This window comes from Triturus cristatus, chromosome 3_1 (genome assembly GCF_964204655.1).
Source record: "Triturus cristatus chromosome 3_1, aTriCri1.1, whole genome shotgun sequence".
Classification (NCBI taxonomy): Eukaryota; Metazoa; Chordata; class Amphibia; order Caudata; family Salamandridae; genus Triturus; species Triturus cristatus.
The window spans coordinates 366,833,027-366,854,906 of NC_140583.1; the positions used below are offsets into that span (position 1 = coordinate 366,833,027).

Below are 21,880 nucleotides of genomic sequence, written 5' to 3' on the forward strand. Positions count from 1 at the left end.
GGTGTTAAGATCACTAGTACGGTGGCAATTACTTTCAAGACTGTGGCGGCGTCTTCCTGCCCACCAAGCCCGCTCCTTTCCCCCGTACCTGCTCAAGCCACGCTCCTCCCGTGGGAACGTGGCGGGGCGCCTCGTAGGATCGTTGGCCTCCTGGCTTGTCGCGGTCGTCTCCACTCCGCTCGGATCTCTGGTCTTGGCTCTCTTCTCCACGTCGCTCCTCTTCCCAACTCCTCGTCTTTCTCCGCTGTAACACTCCGTCCGCCTCCAGGGAATCGCCGTCCGCCGTCTTCCGGGTTTCCTCTGTTTTTATCCCGCCCTCTACCAAGACGTCATCAGGGGGCGTGGTTTCGTCCGTGAAGTAAGCCGTCTTAAAGGAGCCCGGTCCCGACTCCGATGTCCAGTCCTGTGATGGGTAGGGATACCACGCGTCCTCTGCTGATCGTTCCAGTGGCTGCTGTAGGGGAAGAGAGGGCGGTGAATCCCACCACTTCCAGTCTGTCGAGGGGGCGCTCTCGTCCCCGTCACACCGCCCTAGCTTTTAGGCCATCCTCTCCCCAACGTATTCTTTGATAGAACGGGAGGCTCTGTCTTGTTGGGGCATAGTCAATTTTAGAACATTTTTGTGGAGTTCAAAATGTATTGTGTGAGTAGACCATGAACCTTCGGTACAGTTATTTACCACCAAAGGTGGAGAATGAGCCACACCTTAAATTGCCAAATTGCAATACAGACTTCAAGAGCACAACTTTAGAGTTGAGTATGTGCCTGGAAAAAAAACTTGTTAGCGGACTGTCTGTCCAGATTACCCGGTAATGTGAATGATGAGGTAAAAGAGAAATTAAATGAGGATGACATGGAATGTGCATGCACTGTGGAGAATCACTCTGAGGTTGCCATATTGGAGCAAGAGTGGAGGAATGCTTATGAGTTAGATCAGGTAATTAAGGTAGTCATGAGCAGTATAAGTCTAGGCTGGTTAAGATGGAGTTCTAGGGATGTATCTGGTATGAAATACAGACATGTTTGTGAGGAGCTATTGATTCTCAATGGTCTTTTGTTTCGTGACAGTTTACTTGTAGTTCCAGAAGCTATGATGAACAAAGTGCTTGCTTTGGCTCATGAAGGGCACATCAGCATGCAAGCCATGAAAAGAAGAATTAGAGAGAGCTTTTGGTGGGTAGGGTTAGATAAAAATGTGGAGTACTTTGTGAGGGACTGTATGAATTGTGCAATCAGCGACAAGTCACAAGTGACTGTACCTAGTCCTGTGGAGGCAATTGAGGTTCCAAGGAAAGCATGGGGTAAATTAACCATTGACATTATTGTCCCAATGGTGTTATCTGATGGAATTCCTGAATATAGCATAGTAGAAATTGATTATTATAGCCGTAGGCCTGAGGTCAAGTTTGTGAGGGTTCTCAATACCATGTGTGGAATAAAGTTTTTAGGATCTATTTTTGCCAAGGAAGTGATTCCTGATGAGGTTTTGACCGATAATGGGTGCCAATTCACATCTGCACAGTGGGAGGAATTCTTAAAGTTCATGGGCATAGGACATATCTAAACGTCTCTATATCACCCATGGAGTAATGGTCTTGTTGAGAGATTCAATATAGTTATCAAGGAGAATATAAAACTGGCAAAGGCCAGTGGGTTGAACTGCAAATCAAAATAAAAAAGATTGTTGTGGGCAGTACACACCACGGCAAATGCAGACACAGAAGTTTCCCCTTTAATATTATCGAGAGGACGTGTTCCAGCTTCCAAAACGTTGAGAAAATGGATGGGTCAATTTGATATTATGAAAGAAGATATTGAGGATGTCGGAAAGACAGGGTTTAAGTAAAAGATAAATATGTTCAGGTAGAGCATAAACATTGAGTCACGGAGCTGAAAGTAATGGTTGGTGACTTTGTGAGAGTGAAGCGCTCAAGGATCATATCCAAGGGAGAATTAAACTTTTCTGAGCCTAAAAAAGTGGTGGAAGTGAGGAAGAGTGTGGTGAAGTTGGAGGGAGGCAAATGGTAAAACAAGAATAAAATAGTCATGTCTCACTTGCACCGAGATGATGAGAAGCAAAAGAGAATGGGTGATAGATGTGTGGTGGAGGGAGAAGGTGGGGGGCTCCCACCTTTGTCAAGGGTAACCAGATCACCTAACAATTCTGTGATTATGTTTTTAAAATAGCGATGTTATGTTATATACACTTGTAGCGCGCACAGATACTCCAGAGAGTGTCCCGGCACGAGCCAGACAAAGATCAACACAGCCACAGATAAGAAGAATAGAACAGGAGGGTTTTTAGATGCTTTTTAGAAATCACAGGGTCTTTGATACCCCTCAAAGTCAATGGCAGAGCATTCCAAGCCTGCGCCGCCAGCCGTGAAAAAGAGCAGCCGCCCAGTCTTAGGCACTTAAAACGGGGAGTCTCTGCCAAGAGTTGAGAAGACGAACGCAGCTGCCTTACCGGGGTATAAAAGGCCAACCTGTTCTGTAAATAAATAGGACCCAAACCATACAGGGCTTTATGAGCGATGGATAAGATTTTGAATTATATACGGGCCTTGACAGGAAGACAATGCGAAACGATCGCAAGTGTGAACGCACACTACATCTGCTTGAAAGGCCAAGCAGAAGACGAGCGGCAGCATTTTGGATCACCTGCAGTTTATCCCTAGTAACCCGGAATGCCCGCATACAATGCATTGGCATAATCAAGGCGCGAAAGGATTAGCGCATGAACCACAGTTTCCTTCACAGCCCTGGGCAAAAGAGGAAGGAACTTCCTCAAAGACCTAAGAGTGCTGAAACAGGAGCCCGTTAACTTCTTTACCTGCGAGTTTTAACAATCAGGTTCTCGCTAAACCAGATCCTAAGGTTCTTGACAGAGTCACCCTTAGAACAAGGAAGGGGAAAACCAGGAGGCCATAATCTCCTTCTGAAGTCGACCGGGAAGGCGCCATACAAGAGGATCTCCGATTTCTCCTCATTGCATGTAAGCTGAGCCTGAGCGAGCCACCGAAAAACCGAGGAAAGACACTGTTGAGCAGGGAGGACAGAGTCCTCGTCTCATCCCCAGGAAAACAGCAATTGGGTGTCGTAGACCATCACCGTATCCCCCAAGGTTTCGGCCAGAAAAACAAGCGGAGTAACATAGATGTTAAAAAGGAGGGGACTAAGGGATGACCCCTGTGGAACGCCCGTAGCCACTATCCATGAGGCCGAAGCGCACGTAGGAAGCCACACATGCTGAGAATGGCCCTCTAAGAAAGACCTAACCCAGCCCCACACAGACCCAGAAATTCCAATCTCTCTGAGGCGATCGAGAAGCAAGGCATGGGGCACCGTATCAAAGGCCGCCGAGAGGTCCAGCATAACCAACGCTGCCCTCCCACCGGCATCAAGGCACTCTCTAATTACCTCCGACACCTCCAGTAAGGCAGACTCAGTACTAATAGCCGCCCGAAACCCTGATTGAGCCGGGTGGAGCAGGCCAGAGGCCTCCACATATTCCGTGAGCTGATTGGTGACCACCTTTTCACAAACCTTGGCCAGGCTAGGAAGCAAAGAAATAGGACGATAATTTCCCGGGGAAAAAGGGTCCAAAGATGGTTTCTTGAGAAGGGGAAGAATTTTAGCTTGCTTCCAAGAAGTTGGAACGCAGGCCTCCCGCAATGACATATTAATGATTGACCTCCGGATTAACACTCTCCGCAACGGAAGCCAAAAGTCTGGCCGCACAGGGATCTGTGGGCGAGCCTGATTTTAAGGCCATCAAAATTTTAAGGGAAGTAGAAAGATCAACCACAGAAAAGGAAGAAAAATTGTGGGAAGACTCAGTTGACCGAAAGACAGGGATACAGGGGACACATGTGAGAGTGTTGATGGAAAAGGTAGCTTGAATGTCCAACGTTTTGTCCTGAAAAAACCTGGCCAATATATTACACCAATCCTCTGTAACATGAGCGGGACGCACCAAAGCTATCGGAGACATAAAACTTTTCACAATTGAAAAGATTTCTTTGGAGTTATTATTCGCCTGGTCAATACGAGATGTAAAGTATTGACTTTTAGCCACCGCAATCGCTGCGTAATAGCTCTTTTGTTTAATTCTCAGCGTGAGCTTTGCCAAGGGGCAATAGCCACTAGAGCGCCAGGCCCTCTCCAACACTTTACACTCATGTTTCCGGACTTTCAGCTCCGGCAGGAACCACGGTTTAGAAGGCGATTCCCTGGTAAGCTTGGATGGGCTGGGCGACGAAAAGTGAGGACACTGCATCAGCAATCCACCTCGTGAACGCGGCCACACACCCTGAAAGATCTTGTTGGCGAGGGGGCCTAGAAGCTGCCAGGGAAATCTTAAATTGCAAAGGATCAATTTTAGTAAACGTCGGAGGACGGGAAGAGCGCAAAGACTGAACTGGCCAACTAGTATCCCAGGAGAAACCGATGAGGAAATGGTCCGACCACGGGACCGGCGAAGGGTCATCCACTACCAATAGGAAATTAGAGCAGATAGGGTCAAGAATGTGGCCACCCTGATGCGTTGGTGAAGAAACCCACGGAGTAATGTGAGCAAGTTGAAGAGAATCAAGGAAAGCCACCGACTCTTTTGTGTCTTGTTGGTCAAGATGAAAATTCACATCACCTAAAACCACGAAGTGGGAAAAACGTAGTGAGCGTTCAGCTAGCGCATCCCCACAAGATTTCAGAAACGCACTGGCTGAGCCAGGGGGACGATAAATAAGAGAACCGCCTAATGTAAAATGATCCGAAAAGTGAATGGTGAAATCCAAAACCTCACACCCATCCCATAGGCTAGAAACTTCACTATGAAATATTACGTTTTCTCTATAAAGAATTGCTACACCACCTCCTCTACCAACAGGGCGGTCCACCCTACAGAATTTAAAACCAACAGGGGTGACCAATGCAATAATAGGGTTGGAACCGACGTCCAGCCAGGTCTCTGTAATAAACAATAATTCGAGGGCATTATGCGTCAGCAATTCAAAGACCTCACTGATCTGGTATTTATCAAGGCAGCTTTCACACGCTGCCTTCTCGGACAGTTGGTGAGAGCCGAGCGGAGCTCAGGATTGAAAACAAGGCCACAGTCAGCACACGAGAAATCTGCTCTAAAGGGTGGGGGCCTATAACCAAGACAAGGGCAGTGGGGCGGCCGAAATTATTTAAGGAACTCACTTGACAGCTGGAGGTGGACTCCGACAGTTAGTACAGAACGGGCAGCATAACTAGCCTCTGCCGCTAACTTGGCGCGGACGGGCTTGCCTTTAGGCGCGCCCGCTGCACGTCCGAGCCTCGCTCATTAAGTAGGGATAGAAGTGGGCGCGTGCAGCGTGCGAGAGCTAGAGCGCTACTCGCAAATGACAGACGGCACAGGTAAAATGGCCGCTAAGCCCTATATGAAGATAGTGAGCAGGGCGAAAAGAAACGGAGTAACACACACATTAAAACAGCCAGCGTTTGGTTTAAAAACCGAAGTTGAGGAAGCTCCGAGTGGATAAAAAATAGCAGCGCTTGTTTTTAAAATAACTTCCCCCACTAAATAATGAGCACGTCCCCAGCAACACATAAAACGTTTACAATTCCCCCAATAACCAAACCAAATCCCCCCCCCGCATAAAAATAAGTCTGTTTGTATAAAATCAAAATCGTGGCAAGTGAAAGGAAACCTTGTTGCTTGCATTTGGACCTGGATGAATTTAGAATTTATAGGATACATAGTAGCATTTTCTCATATGCCTCTCATAATATATGGGGATCCTTAAAATTGTAAATATTATGATGTTATTTCTGTAGGTCAATTCAGCCTCTGTTGAACCTCATTTTAGAGCATCATTTTGTTTTAGTTGTAAAGGAGGAAGATGTGCTGAGATGGAGTATATGCTGTCTAGTCATATTGCTGCCATGCTTCCACCATGTTGCCACCATTAGCATGTTATAGAATGTGAAAGGGGAATGGTTCTGGAATCTAAGTACGACAAATGCAGCTGGTCTGGTGGCAGAATGCGCAGAGACAGCCTTACATGTCCTGCTATTGGCAAATAAAATCTTCCAACTTCCCGGGGGTCCAGCTTCTTAATAGTCATATGATGCAGATGATGTAAATTTATAAATTTCCTTTTATCTTACTGCTCTATGTGCTGCCTTCATCAGGCAAAAATTGTGTTTTGCTAATTTATTCAGTTTTTTAGGATCTATGCTCTTTTTATTCTACTTTCTGGCATGTGCATTATATCTCTTGCTCGACTCAATCACAAAGCCAGCAGTTCACGACATAATCATGTCCACTACTTTTATGTCTCCAGAAGTCTTCAGCGTGGCCGAGTGCAGCTTGCGTAAAGCAAAACCTACAATTTGCAAGTCTGTAAGTTTGAGAATACTTCTGGGACTCCAAACTCTTGGGAGTCATAAACCATACACACAATGATGGCTGATTTTAATTTGCCACCATACGCAAGGCAGTGCCAGCAGCGCTGCTATAATTTGCCATAGCCTAGGCCAGCCTACCACACTTAACTGCAGCCCGAGCAAGCAACAGGATGTAACGTCGCGCGGGCCGGCGCCTATGACGTCGATCAAAATGTAATGCCACGCCAGGGGGGATTCATAACATCTCTATTGATACATTCTAGCAGTTTGTAGCTCAGCCATCCCCCAAGAATCCTAGTGCCGTCAGCAGCACCTTAGTTTAGTAAGTTTAGCAGCCCTACCGGCTTGACAGCCCAGACACTATCAGCCTATTATGCGTGACAATGCATTTTAGTGAGGTGATGCAGACCACCACACTGAAATGCATTAGTCTAACGCCTGATGCGTGATACTGGAATGCCTTCTAGGGAAATCTTTGTTTTAATGGGTCATATTTTTGTGAGAGATTTTGGCTTTTCCTGGAATTAAAAAAATGCCATCAAGGACTTAATTGAAGTAATGAGCGGAGTCTTGTCTTTCATAGGAAACATATAAGTGGTAGAATGCACCGTACCATTAGTTACGAAAAGTTATGGTTAAGTCAGTGGCTTAGCAGCAGAGGCGCAACTAGAGCCAAATTTTTTTTGGAGGGGGGCTAAGAAAAAAATGTCAGGGGTGGCTGAATCTTTAAGCAATAGGCAGAGTGGAGCTGATTTCGGGGGTGGGGGGGGGGGCTGAATCTTTAAGCAATAGACAGAGTGGAGCTGCAGGGGCTCTTAGAAGGGGTGAAACAACAGGAAGGTCTCACTAACATGCAAATGGTCTTTTAAAGACCTGTGAAGTGCTCGGGTGCGGCTGTGTGCGTGCCCGGGAAGCTGTCTCATCCCGGGCTGCCACACACGACGGGAGGGGGACGGGGGGGGGGAGAAGGAAGCCCTTTGAGTCCAATGGGTGTGGCGCGCCTGCTTAGCAGCGTGTCATGGGCCACTGTACGAGAAGAAAAATGAAACCCCCGGCCGCTGTTAAACGGCGAAATACAACAATAACCAGAGTTTACCGTCGTGCCTCTAGGTCTCGCTGCAGTGCACCTGCTGCACTATGAAATTACGCCACTGTTAAGGTGTCTCGCGCAATATAAGGAAGTTGAAAGGCGGCAACAAGGAGTGAGAGTTGCAGCACGTTAGGAGAGGGGCTGAAAAGGCGGGTCCTGTTCTGCATCCAGAGGGGCGTGGTCAGGACTAAGCCCCGCCTCCGTTGTCCAAGTCACGTTGTTCTCCAATCAGTTTTATCAGCAACTAGGAAAAGATATGGTTGTCCCGAGTACAGCCTCTGGTAAAAGAAAGCAGTTCTGTTTTTGCCCCTCGTGTATTTTTATTAGGGGGTTTGCTTGATTGACGAGGCGTGTTGGGAAGAGCTTGCCTAGAGGCGGAAGGATATGTCAGGCAGTGAGTATTTGACGGAGTCAGGCAAGCAGGAATAATATGAAAACCTATAAATTGCAAACTATGTGCACGGCGCCAGCGTTTGTTGAACTCCCTTTTCCGGCAGGCAAACGATGCAATTGTGTTTGTATAACACTTTTTGGATCCCATATCTGGAGCAGTCGCTGTATAGAGTTCGTGGTTGTATTTAAACATGGGTGTGTTGGAAAAGCAGCCAGAAGTAGAGGCGGGTTTGATAAAAAAAAAAAAAAAAGTTTGTTTGCCCCACAAGAAGTATGTCGAATGCAGTGGCACAGCGCAAAATGATGAGGGCCCCTTTAGAACGTTAAGAGGGGGGCATTTAATCCCCTTATCTCACAGATATTAACTGGCTGTGGGCTGAATAGAGCCCCCCGAAGCTTTTGGGGTCACTGAAGGTTTAGGGAAACCCTGCACCGCAGGGGCCTGCGTCATTCCCCAGGTTGAAGGGGCCGCCTAGCACCTTTATGGCCTGCTCCCCTCCGTATCTCCCACGGGTGTTTTAAATCCTCTCCCACCCGCTTGTTGTTTTATTGTTGGAGCATGCCGGTTCAGAAGAAAAGAGAACTCGAGCGCAGATACCAGTTCATGCCATGTTGTGTGTGACTCCTGAAGACTATTTAAGCATTGTATCCACTGTCCATGCTTTCTACTATAAAAAGTGGAACTACAAGTCCCAAATGCATTTTGATGTTGATTTAAAAGCCAGCATTTTCTTGAAGTGGCAGCTATGCATTCGTCACAATAACACTTCTATAGCACTTACTACCCCTGTGTGGGACGCTGAGCGCTTGCCTACATCGGTAGCACGCTACACCGTGTTCGGGAGTGTTTATTTATTTATTTATTTTATTTTAAAAGTTTTATAGAGCGCTTTACATACATACTGTAAAGAAAAACAGACGGAAATTGCATTACATAGTAGGCAGTAAGGAAGCAAAACCAGGGATAAAAAAAAAAATACAGCATGAAAGATAAGGTTGTTAACACAGTCCGGTCACCAACTATCCTTGAATGTCAAGAGAGAGAGGGCTAAACTCGGATATTAAAGTCTAGGTTAGTTGACGTTGGTCAGGAAAGTATTTGTTAAGGAGATGGATTTTCAGGTCCCTTTTGAAACAGGAGAAGGAGGGGTTGCATCTGAGGACTCTAGGGAGAGCATTCCACATCCTGGGAGCGTTGCCAGAGAACGATCGGTATTGTGTGGTTTTCTTTTTCAGTTTCGGAGGAATAAGAAGGAGTGAGTTGGAGCTTCTCAGCGATCTGGATTGACCTGCTCTTGCCAGTTTGTTGTTCAGGTAGTTAGGGGCCGGAGAGTGAAGGGTTTTGTTTGTAATGTAGGCCAGTTTGTAAATACACCTCCCTTCCATGGGAAGCCAGTTGAGGGAGTTGAGAGCTGGAGTGATGTGATCAAATCTTTTTACTCCAGATACGAGTCGAGCGGCCATGTTCAACACTGCCCTTAGAGGGGCTATGTGAGCTTTTGGAGTCCCTGTTAGGATGGCGTTCCCGTAGTCGGTTTTAGAGAGAACTAGGGATTGGACTACTGTCTTTAGGTCATCATGGGGAAGAAAAGGTTTCAATTTCTTGAGGTGTTTTAGAGAGAAAAGAGCACTTTTTGCAGAGTTTTTGATGTGGGCCTCCAAAGATATGTTCTTGTCAAGGGTGATGCCTAGAGACTTGACTGAGTCCGATAGGACGATGGGGCAGTTTAGGGCGATCAGATTCTAGAGCCACTCTTAGATTGGACGATGGTTGCTTTTTGGAGAGAATAGGATTAGTTCGGTTTTATCTGGATTGAGTTTTAAGTGGTTAGCGTTGAACCAAGTTTGGATCTCGGTTAGAGTGGCATTGAGGTGTTGGATGTCACTGGGAGACTTGATTTTGAAATAGATTTGGGTGTCATCAGCGTAAAGGTGGTAATTTACTCCAGCTTTTTTCAAGATGATTGTGAGGGGCTCCATGAAAAGATTGAAGAGGGCCGGGGAGAGGATTGAGCCTTGCGGGACCCCAAGTGTGACTTTTGTTGGCTTCGAGAGACAGGAGTTGATTTTAATTTGTTGCGAGCGCTGTTGAAGGAAAGAGGTGAACCATTTTAGTACTGTGCCATTGATGCCGGAGCGCTTCGACATGGTTTCCAGAAGCGCTGGATGATTTACTGTGTCGAATGCCGCAGATAGGTCAATAAGGATGAGTAGGCAGGCATCACCTTCATCTAAAGCATTGTGAATATCGTCAGAGACATTGAGCATAGCTGTTTCCGTGCTATTTTCCAGAATCCTGATTGAAAGGTGTCGAGGAGGTTGAACTCATCAGTGTGTTTGTTGAGTTGGTGGAGAACGCATTTCTCCAATGTTTTTGCAAGGAATGGGAGGTTGGAGATAGGTCTGAGGTTGTTAAGATCATTAGGGTCGGCCCCTGGTTTTTTGAGAATGGGTGTGATTTGTCCAAGTTGAAGGGAGTCTGGGACACAGCCTGAGGTGAGAGAGGCGTTGATGATTTTTGTCCAGAAAGGGGAAATGGTGTGGTTAAGTTCTTTTTTTGATTGTGGATGGGATGGGGTCCATAGTGTGGGAGGAAGGTTTTAGGTTAGAAATTATACTGAAAACCTCATTTTCCGACATTATCTCAAAGTCGGACCAATGCGCATTGTTTTTTTAGCTGGAGGCAGACCTGATTGTCCTTGGTAAGAACTCTTTCTGAATGATCAGGAATGGTTAGAGTGGGGCAGGTTAAGAGGGAAGGAGGGTTAGAGGTTTGGATGAAGGATTGATCAATTTTCGAGACTTTATTAGTGAAGAAGGTGGCAATTTCTTCACAACGCTCATTGGTGGCTTTGATTTCTTGAGGGAGTGTAGTTAGTTTGGCTTTTGACAATGTTGAAGAGTTCTCTCGGTCTGTTTTTTGCCAGATCTAGTTGGCTGAGGAAGAAAGACGCCTTTTCACTGAAAATGTGTTTTTTGTATGCTTACCGAGCAGATCTAAGTTGCGCTAGGTGTAAGATCGAGGGGTTTTGTCTCCAAGGCCTTTCCGTTTGTCTGAGTTAACGCCTTTCCTCATTCAGATCCACGTTAAACCAGGGTTTAGATTTGTTTCGCCTCGATTGTTTGAGTTTGAGAGGAGCTACTTGGTCTAGAACCTCTGTCATTTTTTAGTTAAAGTGTGTAGTGAGGTCATCGGCCGTCGATGATGAGGGTTGGAGTTGAAGATGGGCATGAATCTTGGATTCGAGTTCGGATAAAGGGATTGCTTTGATATTTCAGGTCCAGTGTTTAGGTTTGTCATCACGAATAGGTTGGTGGAAGACAAGTGCATCAATCTTGAACAGAATGAGGTGGTGGTCGGACCAGTCAATGGGAGAAATCACTGTCAGAGAGATCAGATCATTGTTGGTAATGATCGCATCCAGTGTTGCACCTTTGATGTGAGTTGGTTTATTGTAGAGTTGTTTGAGGTTATATATTTCAAGTAGGTTGGATAGGTTCTGGGCAGTGGAGTCTTCTGGGTCTTTCCAGTGGATATTGAGGTCACCCAGGAACACGTCTTTAGTGTCTGTCAAGGAGAACCGTGATATTAGGTCTGTTAGTTCTTCGGAGAAAAAGGTACGCTCTCCAGGAGGATGGTAGATGGTGTGGAATTTGATGGGTGAGGTGACCTTGGCATTGAGTTCGACACCCAGGTATTCAAACAATAGGTATTCTGCAGGTTTCAGTTTGGTAATCTGTATTCCTGCCTTGTGGATGATGGCTAGTCCTCCCCCCGTTTTGATCGGTCTGTCTTGTCTGATGATGGTGTACCCTGGAGGGGTGAGAATGTCAAGAATGGGTGTGGAGTGGATATTGAGCCAGGATTCAGTGAGGAAAGCGATGTCAATTTCTTAAGCGAGTAGAGCTTCAGCAATGTCTGTGGCGTGTTGTACTGCTGATCTGCAGTTGAGGAGCAATCAAGAGAGAGGACGGGGAGCCTCGATGATGGGGGGGGAGTAAGGTGGATAGAGCAGTATTGAGCAGGAGGTCTAGGCGAGTGGACATTTTTAGGGATTCTGTTAGTGCCGATAATAACAGGGATGGGGAAAGGGGCTGGCTTCTGACTCAAAGTGAGGTAAGAGTCGTTGGTCTCATCAGGTTTCGGTATCGAAAAGGGTTGGCGATCCCGGTTAGGTCGAAGTGCCTGACTCGCTGACGGACACGAGGGACGAGGGGTGCACTGAGGGGCCAAGGGAGCGGTATTGAGTGGGGTGGGTGGAAATCTACCCGGGGAGAGGGAGCATGGCGGCTTGGTCCTGTTGAGAAGATCTTGTTGTAAGTATAGGAAATCAGCAGCAAGGGAGTTAATTATCAGCTCCATTCTGTTCAGTTGCTGTGCTATTGAGCTGAAAAAGTATAAGGTTTTAGGCAGGGGCCGGGAATTACTTGGGTCTTTGGAGGGAGAGTGAACAGGGGTAGGGGATTGGACAGAGTCAGTGGGGTTAGGAGAGGGGAGAGGTTGGACGCGGGGAGCCGGATTAGTAATGCTCCCATTCAAGGGGTTCAAAGGAGGAGTCCAAGTGAGGAGGGAGAGAAATTCTAGGTAAGAAGTCAGATTTCCGGGGAATGTCATTGAGATTAGCGGTGGAGGCAGGTTGTGCGACGGCGGAGGGGGAGCGTGTATTGATAATAGGGGGAACGAGTTTAAAGGATTGGTGACAACGTTGGCCATGAGGATGTCGCATGGGTTGTCAGTGAGGTAATCGGTGGAGACCGGTTGTGTCTGTGGATGTGGGACATTGGCGGGCGAGTGTGCAGTGGTAGTAGGGGGGAGAGAAACCACTGGATTGGAGATGACGTTGGACATGGGGGAAGTAAGGGTCGGGGGAAAAGGGTCTGTGTTGGAGGAAGAGGTAGTTTGTGAGGGAGGGTTCAGATTATCACGGGTCGAGCGGAGAGTGCCTGTGGGTATTTCGGTCACGGGAGGGCAGAGGTTAGAGTCCGAGCTGTCAAGATCTAGATCGGTCTTGTGGTTGTTAATTGTGAGTTTGTTGTTCCTGGTGTGCTCAGTAGATGTAATAGTTGTGGGTGTTTGGCGTCGTAGAGTAATGATAGAGGTAGTGTGATTATAGTGAGTGATGGTGGATGTCCATGAGTTGGAGAGAGGTTCTTCAGGGCAGGGAGATGGGATCAGTTCCACATTATTAGTAAGGGTGATGGTGTGTTGGGGAGATATGGTTTGACGGCTCAGTTGAGTTAATGAGGCAAGAAGTGTGTGGAAGTGGCGGTCAAAAGTGGTGAGGTGAGGTGCGGGTTGGTGGCCTGTATGAGAATGGTTCCAGTTCTGTAGATGGAGATGGTGAGTTCCCCTTTGAAGGTCGGGAAGATGGAAGTGGAGATTTTTTCACCATAGGGAATGATTACTGACTTGGCGACTTGAAGGTGAAGAGAGAAGGTGTTTTTCCATTTAGCCGGGCGATTTGTGTTGTCTTGGTATGCTATGTAAGCTGTGTTTTCATGCCCCCTGTGATCACCACCGTGGTGTGGGTATCGTGTTATGGGACACTGCCAAGTGTGAGACACAGGTACACAGTTTATGGCTTTCAGTAAGCTAGCAGCTGTAAGAACTCTGCAGGCCCGTCCATGGTATGTTTTTATGATCATTGTCCTCTTAGCTGATTACTTCACTGGGCTTGCCATTCTGAGATATTTTGCTGAAAGATTATGGGCCTGCACTTAGGTTGGAGTTAGAAATGGCCGCGAGATCTGCTGGGATAATAGCCTTTGTTAATATCATCCCAACCCTGATTGTTGTGAGATGTCATGGTATGTATATCCACTGCACACACGGCAGGATCCGTGTGTTGCATATACATTGTATAAGCACAGCATCCCTGTTCATTGGGCGTTGCTAGTAACATTCATTTTTGGGCACCAGCGCTTATCTTTTTTTCTCATCAAACTTTTACCCAGGACAAGAGAGAGAAAAGCAAAAAAAGAAGAGCATGGCGGAAAAAAGTTACAAAGGGAGAAAGCAGGGACGAAAAAGAATTGCAGGAGTGAGTTTGAGGAGCAGGGAGCGCCTGGTGATAGATTAAAGAGGCTTGAAGGGGAATCAACACAACACAGCTTTGGCATTCATCCCACACTCCCTTCTGCAGTTACTGAGGAAACGTTTGGACCCAGCAGTTATTTTACAAATTAAGCACTGTATGCTCTCCATTCTGACTCACTACTTTCTGCTCAGCGCAGTCGAATCTGCATCTACTCTCTTATGTTTGTCCATTTTACCATGTAGTCCTATTTCTCTTGCTATGTCCAATCTTTCCTATGCACCACAGTTCTTGGCTCCAATCTTGCGTTTTAAATCTGGTTTGATAGTGCAGCTGTCGACAAACCTTGTGTGAGCTACAAAAAAGACCTTTCAGCAGAGTGCTACTGAGGCAGGGGATTAGGCTCCACCCACACGTTTGTCCATGAGTACAGAATTGGATTGGCCCAAAGGTGGGTGCTTCTACTGAAAATAGTGCTTGTAATGCACTTTTTGGCTTCTTGCAAAGCTCCTACTCAAAGCAACAGGATTGAGGGGATTATGGTGGCAAACCATTGATCATGACTATATGCCCGATTAGTTTATTATGAAATTTCATGACAGAGGAAGTCGGTCTAGCTTACTTATTGTGAAAAACATTTGTTAAATCTAGTAGTTTAGAGTGGTGTTATTTCATTGTCTTTCAGGTTATAGGCAGGAAATTTGTAACGTGTATTCTCTCAGATTACCGTAGTAGGCAAGAGTTTTTGTGTTTGCCAGCCACTCTGACAAACCCTAGGGGTTTTCACTGTGATCGTTCGATAGGTGCTATTGAGAGGGGTTGTGTATTGTTTTGCAAACATATTTGTAATTGTATCACTGTATGCACGATAGCTTGAAGTTTAAGTGCACTTGAATAGGCCATTGTATGTTATGGTATCAAGCCAATGGTAACTAGGCCTTATCAGTTTATTGCGAAATGTCATGCAAGATTCTATAGGTTTGATCAGTTATTATGAAACCTCATAATAAAATCAGAAGACCTGACTTATTTATTGTTAGAAACAGGTTTTAAAATCAATAGGTTTTTAAGAATGGATTGTTATTACACTGTGCTAAAGCTTGTAGGTAGATATTTAGTTAGGTATAATCTCACAGGTTACTGTAGTAGGCAAGGACTTTGGTGTCCAAGTCGAGCCCACCGTGGGGATAGAAAATGGGCACCATGATAAACCCTATGTGCATCTGTAAGGAAGGATTTTATTTATTTTTTGCAACTATAATTGTGTACATATATGTAATCTTATTACAGCCTACTTGATGGTTGCCTTGCAGGAAAGTTTATGCTCCATAAAACACAGTGGGTCTGACTTGGTTATGGTGGCAAGCCAATGATCAAGATTATAGACCTGATTGTTAGTAAATGTTACAATAAAGACTGGATGCCTAACCTAGTTATTCTGAAAGCACATGTAAAAAAACTAGATAATTGATTCCGGATTATTATTACTCTATATTCAAGTTTACGAAAGATATTTTGTTACATGGAATTTCACAGATTACCATAGAAGGAAAGGGTTTTGATGCTGGCTACCCCGTCAGATAGCCTGTGGAGAAAGACAATTTGCATTGTGACAATCCTGATTAGGCCCTCTTGGAAGAGGTAGTATTTTGCTCTGCCAACTTTATTTTTGCCTACTTGTGTAAGTTTATGACACTGTGCCTGATGCCAGATTTTTTTTTGTAAGGTAGTTACCCCTTTAGACAAATCTTAAGGGTATAAGATTTTCACTAAATTAATTCTTGCGAAAATTTCTTCATAAGGCCTGATCGGTTTAGCTATCTGCCATGATCTTGTAATAAATAATAATTTAAGGAAACGTGCATAGATGTTAATATATATTCGTATAGCGTGCCTTTCGTTCAGCCATTGGCCTGTCTGCGTGTCATTTACACCTTGCTTCCATCCTTGACAGTGTACAATAGGGAATAATGGTTGTTTAATTGGTGCTTTTGCCCTGAATGACTTTTTCTGATCTCATTTTTACATCTACCAGTAAATGAGTGTGCCTCGGTGTCTGGGTTGGTTGGCCAGTCCTTAACTTTTTTTCCTCCTTTTACAGTGGCATTTTCCATTTCTTTCCTTCTCCTCCTCTTTTTGTTTTTACTTTTTCTTAGGGAGTGGGGGACGATTGCACAGATCACCACAGCATCTTCTCCTCTGTACAGCGGCCGTACCAGGCAATGTTCTTTATTCTTCATGGTAGCCCGCTGCTGTATGTGACCACCGACCTTACTCGGCACATGGGCGTTGGACCGATCAGCAAGGCAGTAACTTCCTCATCACAGTGGCACCCGCTGGAATGCGGGGTTGTGACTTCACTCCGCACACTTGGAATGACCCGATTGGTCCCTTCACTTCAGCTAACTTCACAGTGGCCCCTTATGGCATATGAATTTGTACATGAGTAATGACCTGATTGGTGCAGCAGCCGTCTCCTCACACCTCGCTATGGACATAATCCACAAGGTTCCCCACTGGACCACGCTCCCTCAAGCGCTCTCCTATTCCTTCACAGGGAACACTGGTCTTGGCAAGCAGGCAGTCACTGGTGCTTCAGCGGCAGGCACTCTTGGATTTCCCTGGGCGACTGGCAGACCCTATCCCCCACCCAGTCTTGAATGCAGGCAGAAGTCCTTTAGAGCTTCTCTTTCATGAGATACAGCCCAACTGGCTGCTTTACAGTTGACAATTGTGGGGGCCTTGTGCCCCCTTACAGTCCATTTCCAGACACCAAATGTGATGTAGAGTCTCAGTCTTTTGAAGTTTGTGTTGGGGTGTGCTTCCTTTTGAAGTGCCCACTCCCCCATCCTCCAGAAAGCAGTCTGTCACAGCAGGAGTGACTCCACATCTGTTTGCCCGACAACAGAGGCCATGGGAGTGACTAGAGTTCACACCTGGAAGTCAGTCACAGTGATAATATGCATCGACAGGTTACACGAAGACCCCATCCCTACTCTTTATGATTTCTTATCAGTCCCATCTCCTTCCTGAGATGTGCCCTGGCCCTTTTCCAGTGACCGCTCCCTGAATCAAAGTGCACCCTTAGAAATGTACTGAGGAGTCTGACTCTCCGTCCTTCAGTGTGTGTCCCACCCAACTCTCAGGAATGCAGCAATTCCCAAATCTGTCTGGGGGTAGTCCTTAATCTCCTCATTACCCCTCCAGTCAGCCCTGGATATCCCAAAAGGAACCCTGAGTCTTCCATGTAATGTACCATTCACGGTCACATACCCTCACAGCACAAACATGCAGCACAAACATGCAACCACACATGTTCAGCGCTACATACTAACTGGATGTAGGCCAAGGATGACTTAAGCCCACAGCAATAAAACTTTATATGAGTGAGCCTGTAGGCCTCACTCCAATGACACAAGTAAAAAGGCCTATTCGCTACTACTGATCACTACATGGTATGCTGCCACCAGAGCGCCTGTTCTACTGATCTCCTGGCAAAGGCAGTATCTTTCACCGCTATAAGGGTAGCGCTTTGGCACCCCTTCCGGACAACATAAATCCTCACAAGGGATGTAGACATCGCTACACTCGGGGCAGGGGTGCACATGCATCACTCACCATGGGAGGTGGGGGGGGGGTGTATGTATATGTATATACACATATTTGCGTACAAATATATATGTATGTATGTATATCTATTCATATTCACTGAAAAAAACCTAGGTTTCAGGGACCTTATAGTTAGCGGGACATTTCACTCTTACAAAACCATAGATATTCCACTGTTATAGTTAGTTCAGCTAACTATAACTCACGCACCTGCAATGCACTGCTGATGACGTCACATATTACATCATTCATGACATGGTCAGTGACATCACTGATGACATCAACCAGTGACTTTGTGTTTCTATAAAGTTTAAATATGTATTCTATATATTCCAAGGTGTATTGAAGAATGAGTGGGTGTATAAGTGTCTGGATTGAGGATTTAGTAGGTGCATGACTGACTGTTTAAGTGAGTGATTACATGTGTCTTACTGAATGCATAGGTTAATGACTAACTGTGTCACTGTAACTATTGTATAAGCTGCTGCATGGGTTGGTCAGTAGCTACATGAGTGTCTATATGGGTCATTGATTGGTTGCCCGAGTGTTTGTATGGGAGACTTGAGTGTGTGTGTGTGTGTGGGTGAGTGGGAGGTGTGTGACTGTGCATACATGTGTGAGTGGTTGATTTACTGGGTGATTGAGTTCAAGAGTGCATGTGGAAACAGCTGTATGGGTGGATGAGTGTGTATGGGTGTGTTGGTGAGTGAATGCATGTCTCACTGGTACATGTGTAAGTAACTACATTTGTAAAAGGCAGTGTATGTGAGAGTTGGAGTATATAAATAACTATACGTGAAAGTCAGTGATTGTGAGAGTAGCTGTATAGATGAGTGTGTACTTGTATCACTGATAATATAAGAGAGTAAGTATGCGTTCGTATCTATGAATAAGTGAGGTGGTGTGTGTATAACTGTATAGGTGAGTAAATGGGATTGTGATTGATTCTTTGCATGACTGACTAGGTGTGGGAGTAACTCCATGGATGAGTGGTGGTGTATGACTGTCTGTAAAGGTGTATGAGTGCATATGATAGTGTTGCATTGAAGAGTGACTGCATGTATGAATAATTGTGGGGGTGAATGAGTGGATGTGTGTGTAGACCTAGGAATCATTGAGTGCGTATGTAGTAACTGGTATTGGTGTGTTGATCGTTTCGAAAATGGTAGTCTGTATTTTTTAGTGGGTGTATCAAAGTTTATATTAGTGTGAGGAGGTGAATCAGATTTTTACGTGGATGATGTCATCAGTGATGTCACTGACCATGTCATGAATGATGTAATATGTGGCATCATCAGCAGAGCATTGCGGGTGCGCGAGTTATAGTTAGCTGAACTAACTATAATGGTGGAATTTCTATGGTTTTGTAAGGGTGAAAACCTATGGTTTTATCAGTGAATTTCAAAGGTTTTTTTAAATGCTAATTTCTAACTATAACGTACCTGAAAACTTACGGGTTTTTTTCAGTGAATTTCAATAGTTTTTTAAATGCTTATTTCTAACTATAACGTCTGTAAAACCTATGGTTTTTTCTGTAAATTTCAAAGGTTTTATAAATGCTAATTTCTAATTACAATGTCCCTGAAACCTATATTGTTTTTAAGTAATTTTTAAAAAGATGTGCATACTTTTTGTAGTGAAAAACTAACTGTAACAGTAGTCTGTTATAAGTTATAATTTACCTATATATTTTTTGCAACATTTTCTCGAACATTTAACGGCACGTGCAGGTCAAAAGTTCACCATTCTTTCAAGTTTGAACTGCACCTTCCAAATACAATTAGCAGGTGTGGTTGAGCTGAGCAAATTTTATCCTATAATATGTACTCCACGTATAAACTGCTTTTTTATTGACCAATAACAAAGATGCTTTTCCTCAAAACTAATATATACCCTACTTTATAGGAAACAATGCATTTCATCTCCCAATCGGTTAACCTTTTGTATGTAAAAAAAAAAAAAAAGTAGTTCCCCATCTTTAAACTTATCTCTTATTCTACAAACCGACTGCATGATGAGCTACAGAAATCTATCCATATCTTCCAGCTATACCTTCAAAATGCTAGTGTGGATTGTAGGACATAGCTATGTTTTCTGGTGCAAGAGGTATGCAGAACAGAGACGTATTGACTTAGACCTAGGTTTACAAAATGTGCACATTAAATGGTTTGCAGAGAGAGGATTGAAGTGGCACCAATTGCTGCCTTTGGTTAACACCTGTTTGCATCTTCAACACCCTGACCTCATGATTGTGCACTGTGGTGGTAACGACCTAGACACATTGACTAGGGTAGGTTTGGATTTGCTTATGAAGGACACCTTTGGACAATTGATGTTACTTTTGCCTCAAAATGTCTTTGTATATTCCAATACATGCCAAAGACAGAAGTGGAAATGGTCAAACCAATTTTGTAATAAGATTGAAAAATCTAGGAAGAATGTCAACAAAGCTGTGTCTGCATACCTCAGAGACCATAGAATGGGGTCGATCTGCAACAACAACATATGTTTTGATATGGCTGATATCTACAGAAGTGATGGACTACACTTCACAGATGAGGGAAACAGAGTTTCTCTGAATAACTTGATGCTGTGCATCCGCACTTACATGTAGCTCCAACTAATAAACAGAAGGGCTCTTTTTAGAGCCGCCTTATATTCCCAATATCGGCTCACAGAGTGATATTTGTGGTCCGGCTAGCAGAGGGAGACCTGCGGGCCATCGGGCAGACTCACAAAGGAAGAGCTGCGACCTGTGGGCTCAGCTCGCAGAGGAAGAGCTACAGGCAGTCTGCTCGCAAAAGCACAGCAGCGTACTGGCTCGCAGAGGGAGAGCTGTGGTCTGACTCGCAGAGGGAGAGCAACGGGCCGACAGGCCTGCTAGCAGAGACACAGCTTTGAGCTAACGGGCTGGCTCGCAAAGGTACAGCTGCGGGCCCGAGCTGTGACCTGACGGGCTGACTCGCAGAGGGAGAGCAACGGGCCGGCGGGCCTGCTAACACCGACACAGCTACGAGCTAACTGGGTTGCTCGCAGACGCAGAGCTGCGAGCCGACGGACTGGCTTCTAAAGGCATAGCCGCAAGCTGGTGATGTGGGGAGAGGGACGTGAAAGGGGTATCTCGTACAGACAGAGCTGCGGTATAATTTCAGTGTTGCCTCGCAGAGGTAGAACTACGGACCCGATGCCTTCTAGAGGGAACGATGCGAGCTGACGGACTGAATCACAAAATGGCTGCCAACACTTCCTAGTTTCAACAGTTCGCAGCCAGTGAGCTGCAAGCTCGTGCTCGTAACGCCTCAGACAATCAGATGTCAGAATTCTCAAATATCGATATTTGTAAAATTTGCTATTTCTAAAAAAACTACTGAACGGATTTACCCCTTTTAAACAAAAGCTGCTTTCTGGACCAAGACCTCTCTCCCTGCCAAATTTGTCATAATCCCATTCAGCAGTTTGACCTGTAGCCTTGTCTAAAGTTTCCTATGGAAATTGCATGGGGAAAACACGTTTTGGGACCCCCTTTTTTCTCAGCCCCCCCTTGACGAATCACCCCCAAACTTCCAAGATAGGAGCTGATCTAAAAAGAGAAGTTTTTTGGGAAAATTTTGTAAACATTTGTCAAACAACGCCAAAGTTATAAGAAAATCAAAAAACGCTTTTCCTATATCTATCTACTGGCAACCGTCAGTAGATTATATATATATATATATATATATATATATATATATTACATACATACATATTTGTACTCATACCCCAACAAATGTGAGAGGGTGTTCTATTTCGATACCAGTCTGGAAAGAGATTTACTCCTGCAATTGACAGCGTATCAATCTCTGGCGGAGGGAAATGGGTGGTGGAGTTTGTAAGTACCAGCAAATTTGTGGATTTGTGTTTGATTCCACTGTTTGCATCATTGCAGGGGACTACTGTTCCGGCTCCTTACTCAGCCTTAGGAGGGGCTACAACACTTGCCGTCAGGTGCTGGGAGTGCCATAAATCATCAAGAGGCGTCCCTCAGTGTAGACCCATGCGGAGCGTGCTTGGGCTTGGCCCGGGCCAAGACGGACATGTCTTAGGCTGGAAGAGGCTGCATTTGGACTAGCAGGGGCGTGTATAAGGACATATTTACTTGCAGAGGTACTGAGTGTTTTCTTTTTATGTTCTAATTGTTCTTGAAGCCTCCTGTTTCTTTCGTTATATTTTTTTTTATTGCAGTGCTTTTTGAGTATGAGAAAAAGCAAGGGTATTACCAGAGCTCCTAGTGCCCCACCAACATGTACTTGCTCCATAATTAACTATTTGACACGGGCCGTTGACATGGCCACAAATTAAATTAGATTGGTGGAGCGAT

The 21,880-nt window shown here is 45.2% G+C and overlaps 1 protein-coding gene across 2 annotated transcripts in view; it reads left to right on the plus strand.

Annotated features, from left to right (window-relative positions):
- The first annotated feature begins 7,620 nt into the window (after window positions 1-7,620).
- The window catches only part of PYGO1 (pygopus family PHD finger 1), a 243,699-nt gene continuing 229,439 nt past the window's right edge, over window positions 7,621-21,880 (plus strand). The window contains exon 1 of one of the 2 annotated variants that reach the window (XM_085644137.1): window positions 7,621-7,767. In XM_085644137.1, the coding sequence (XP_085500263.1) occupies window positions 7,743-7,767 (25 nt within the window). In that variant the 5' untranslated portion in view covers window positions 7,621-7,742. Of the gene's footprint in view, window positions 7,881-21,880 lie in introns of both variants that reach the window. The other variant, XM_085644138.1, reaches the window with a different exon arrangement.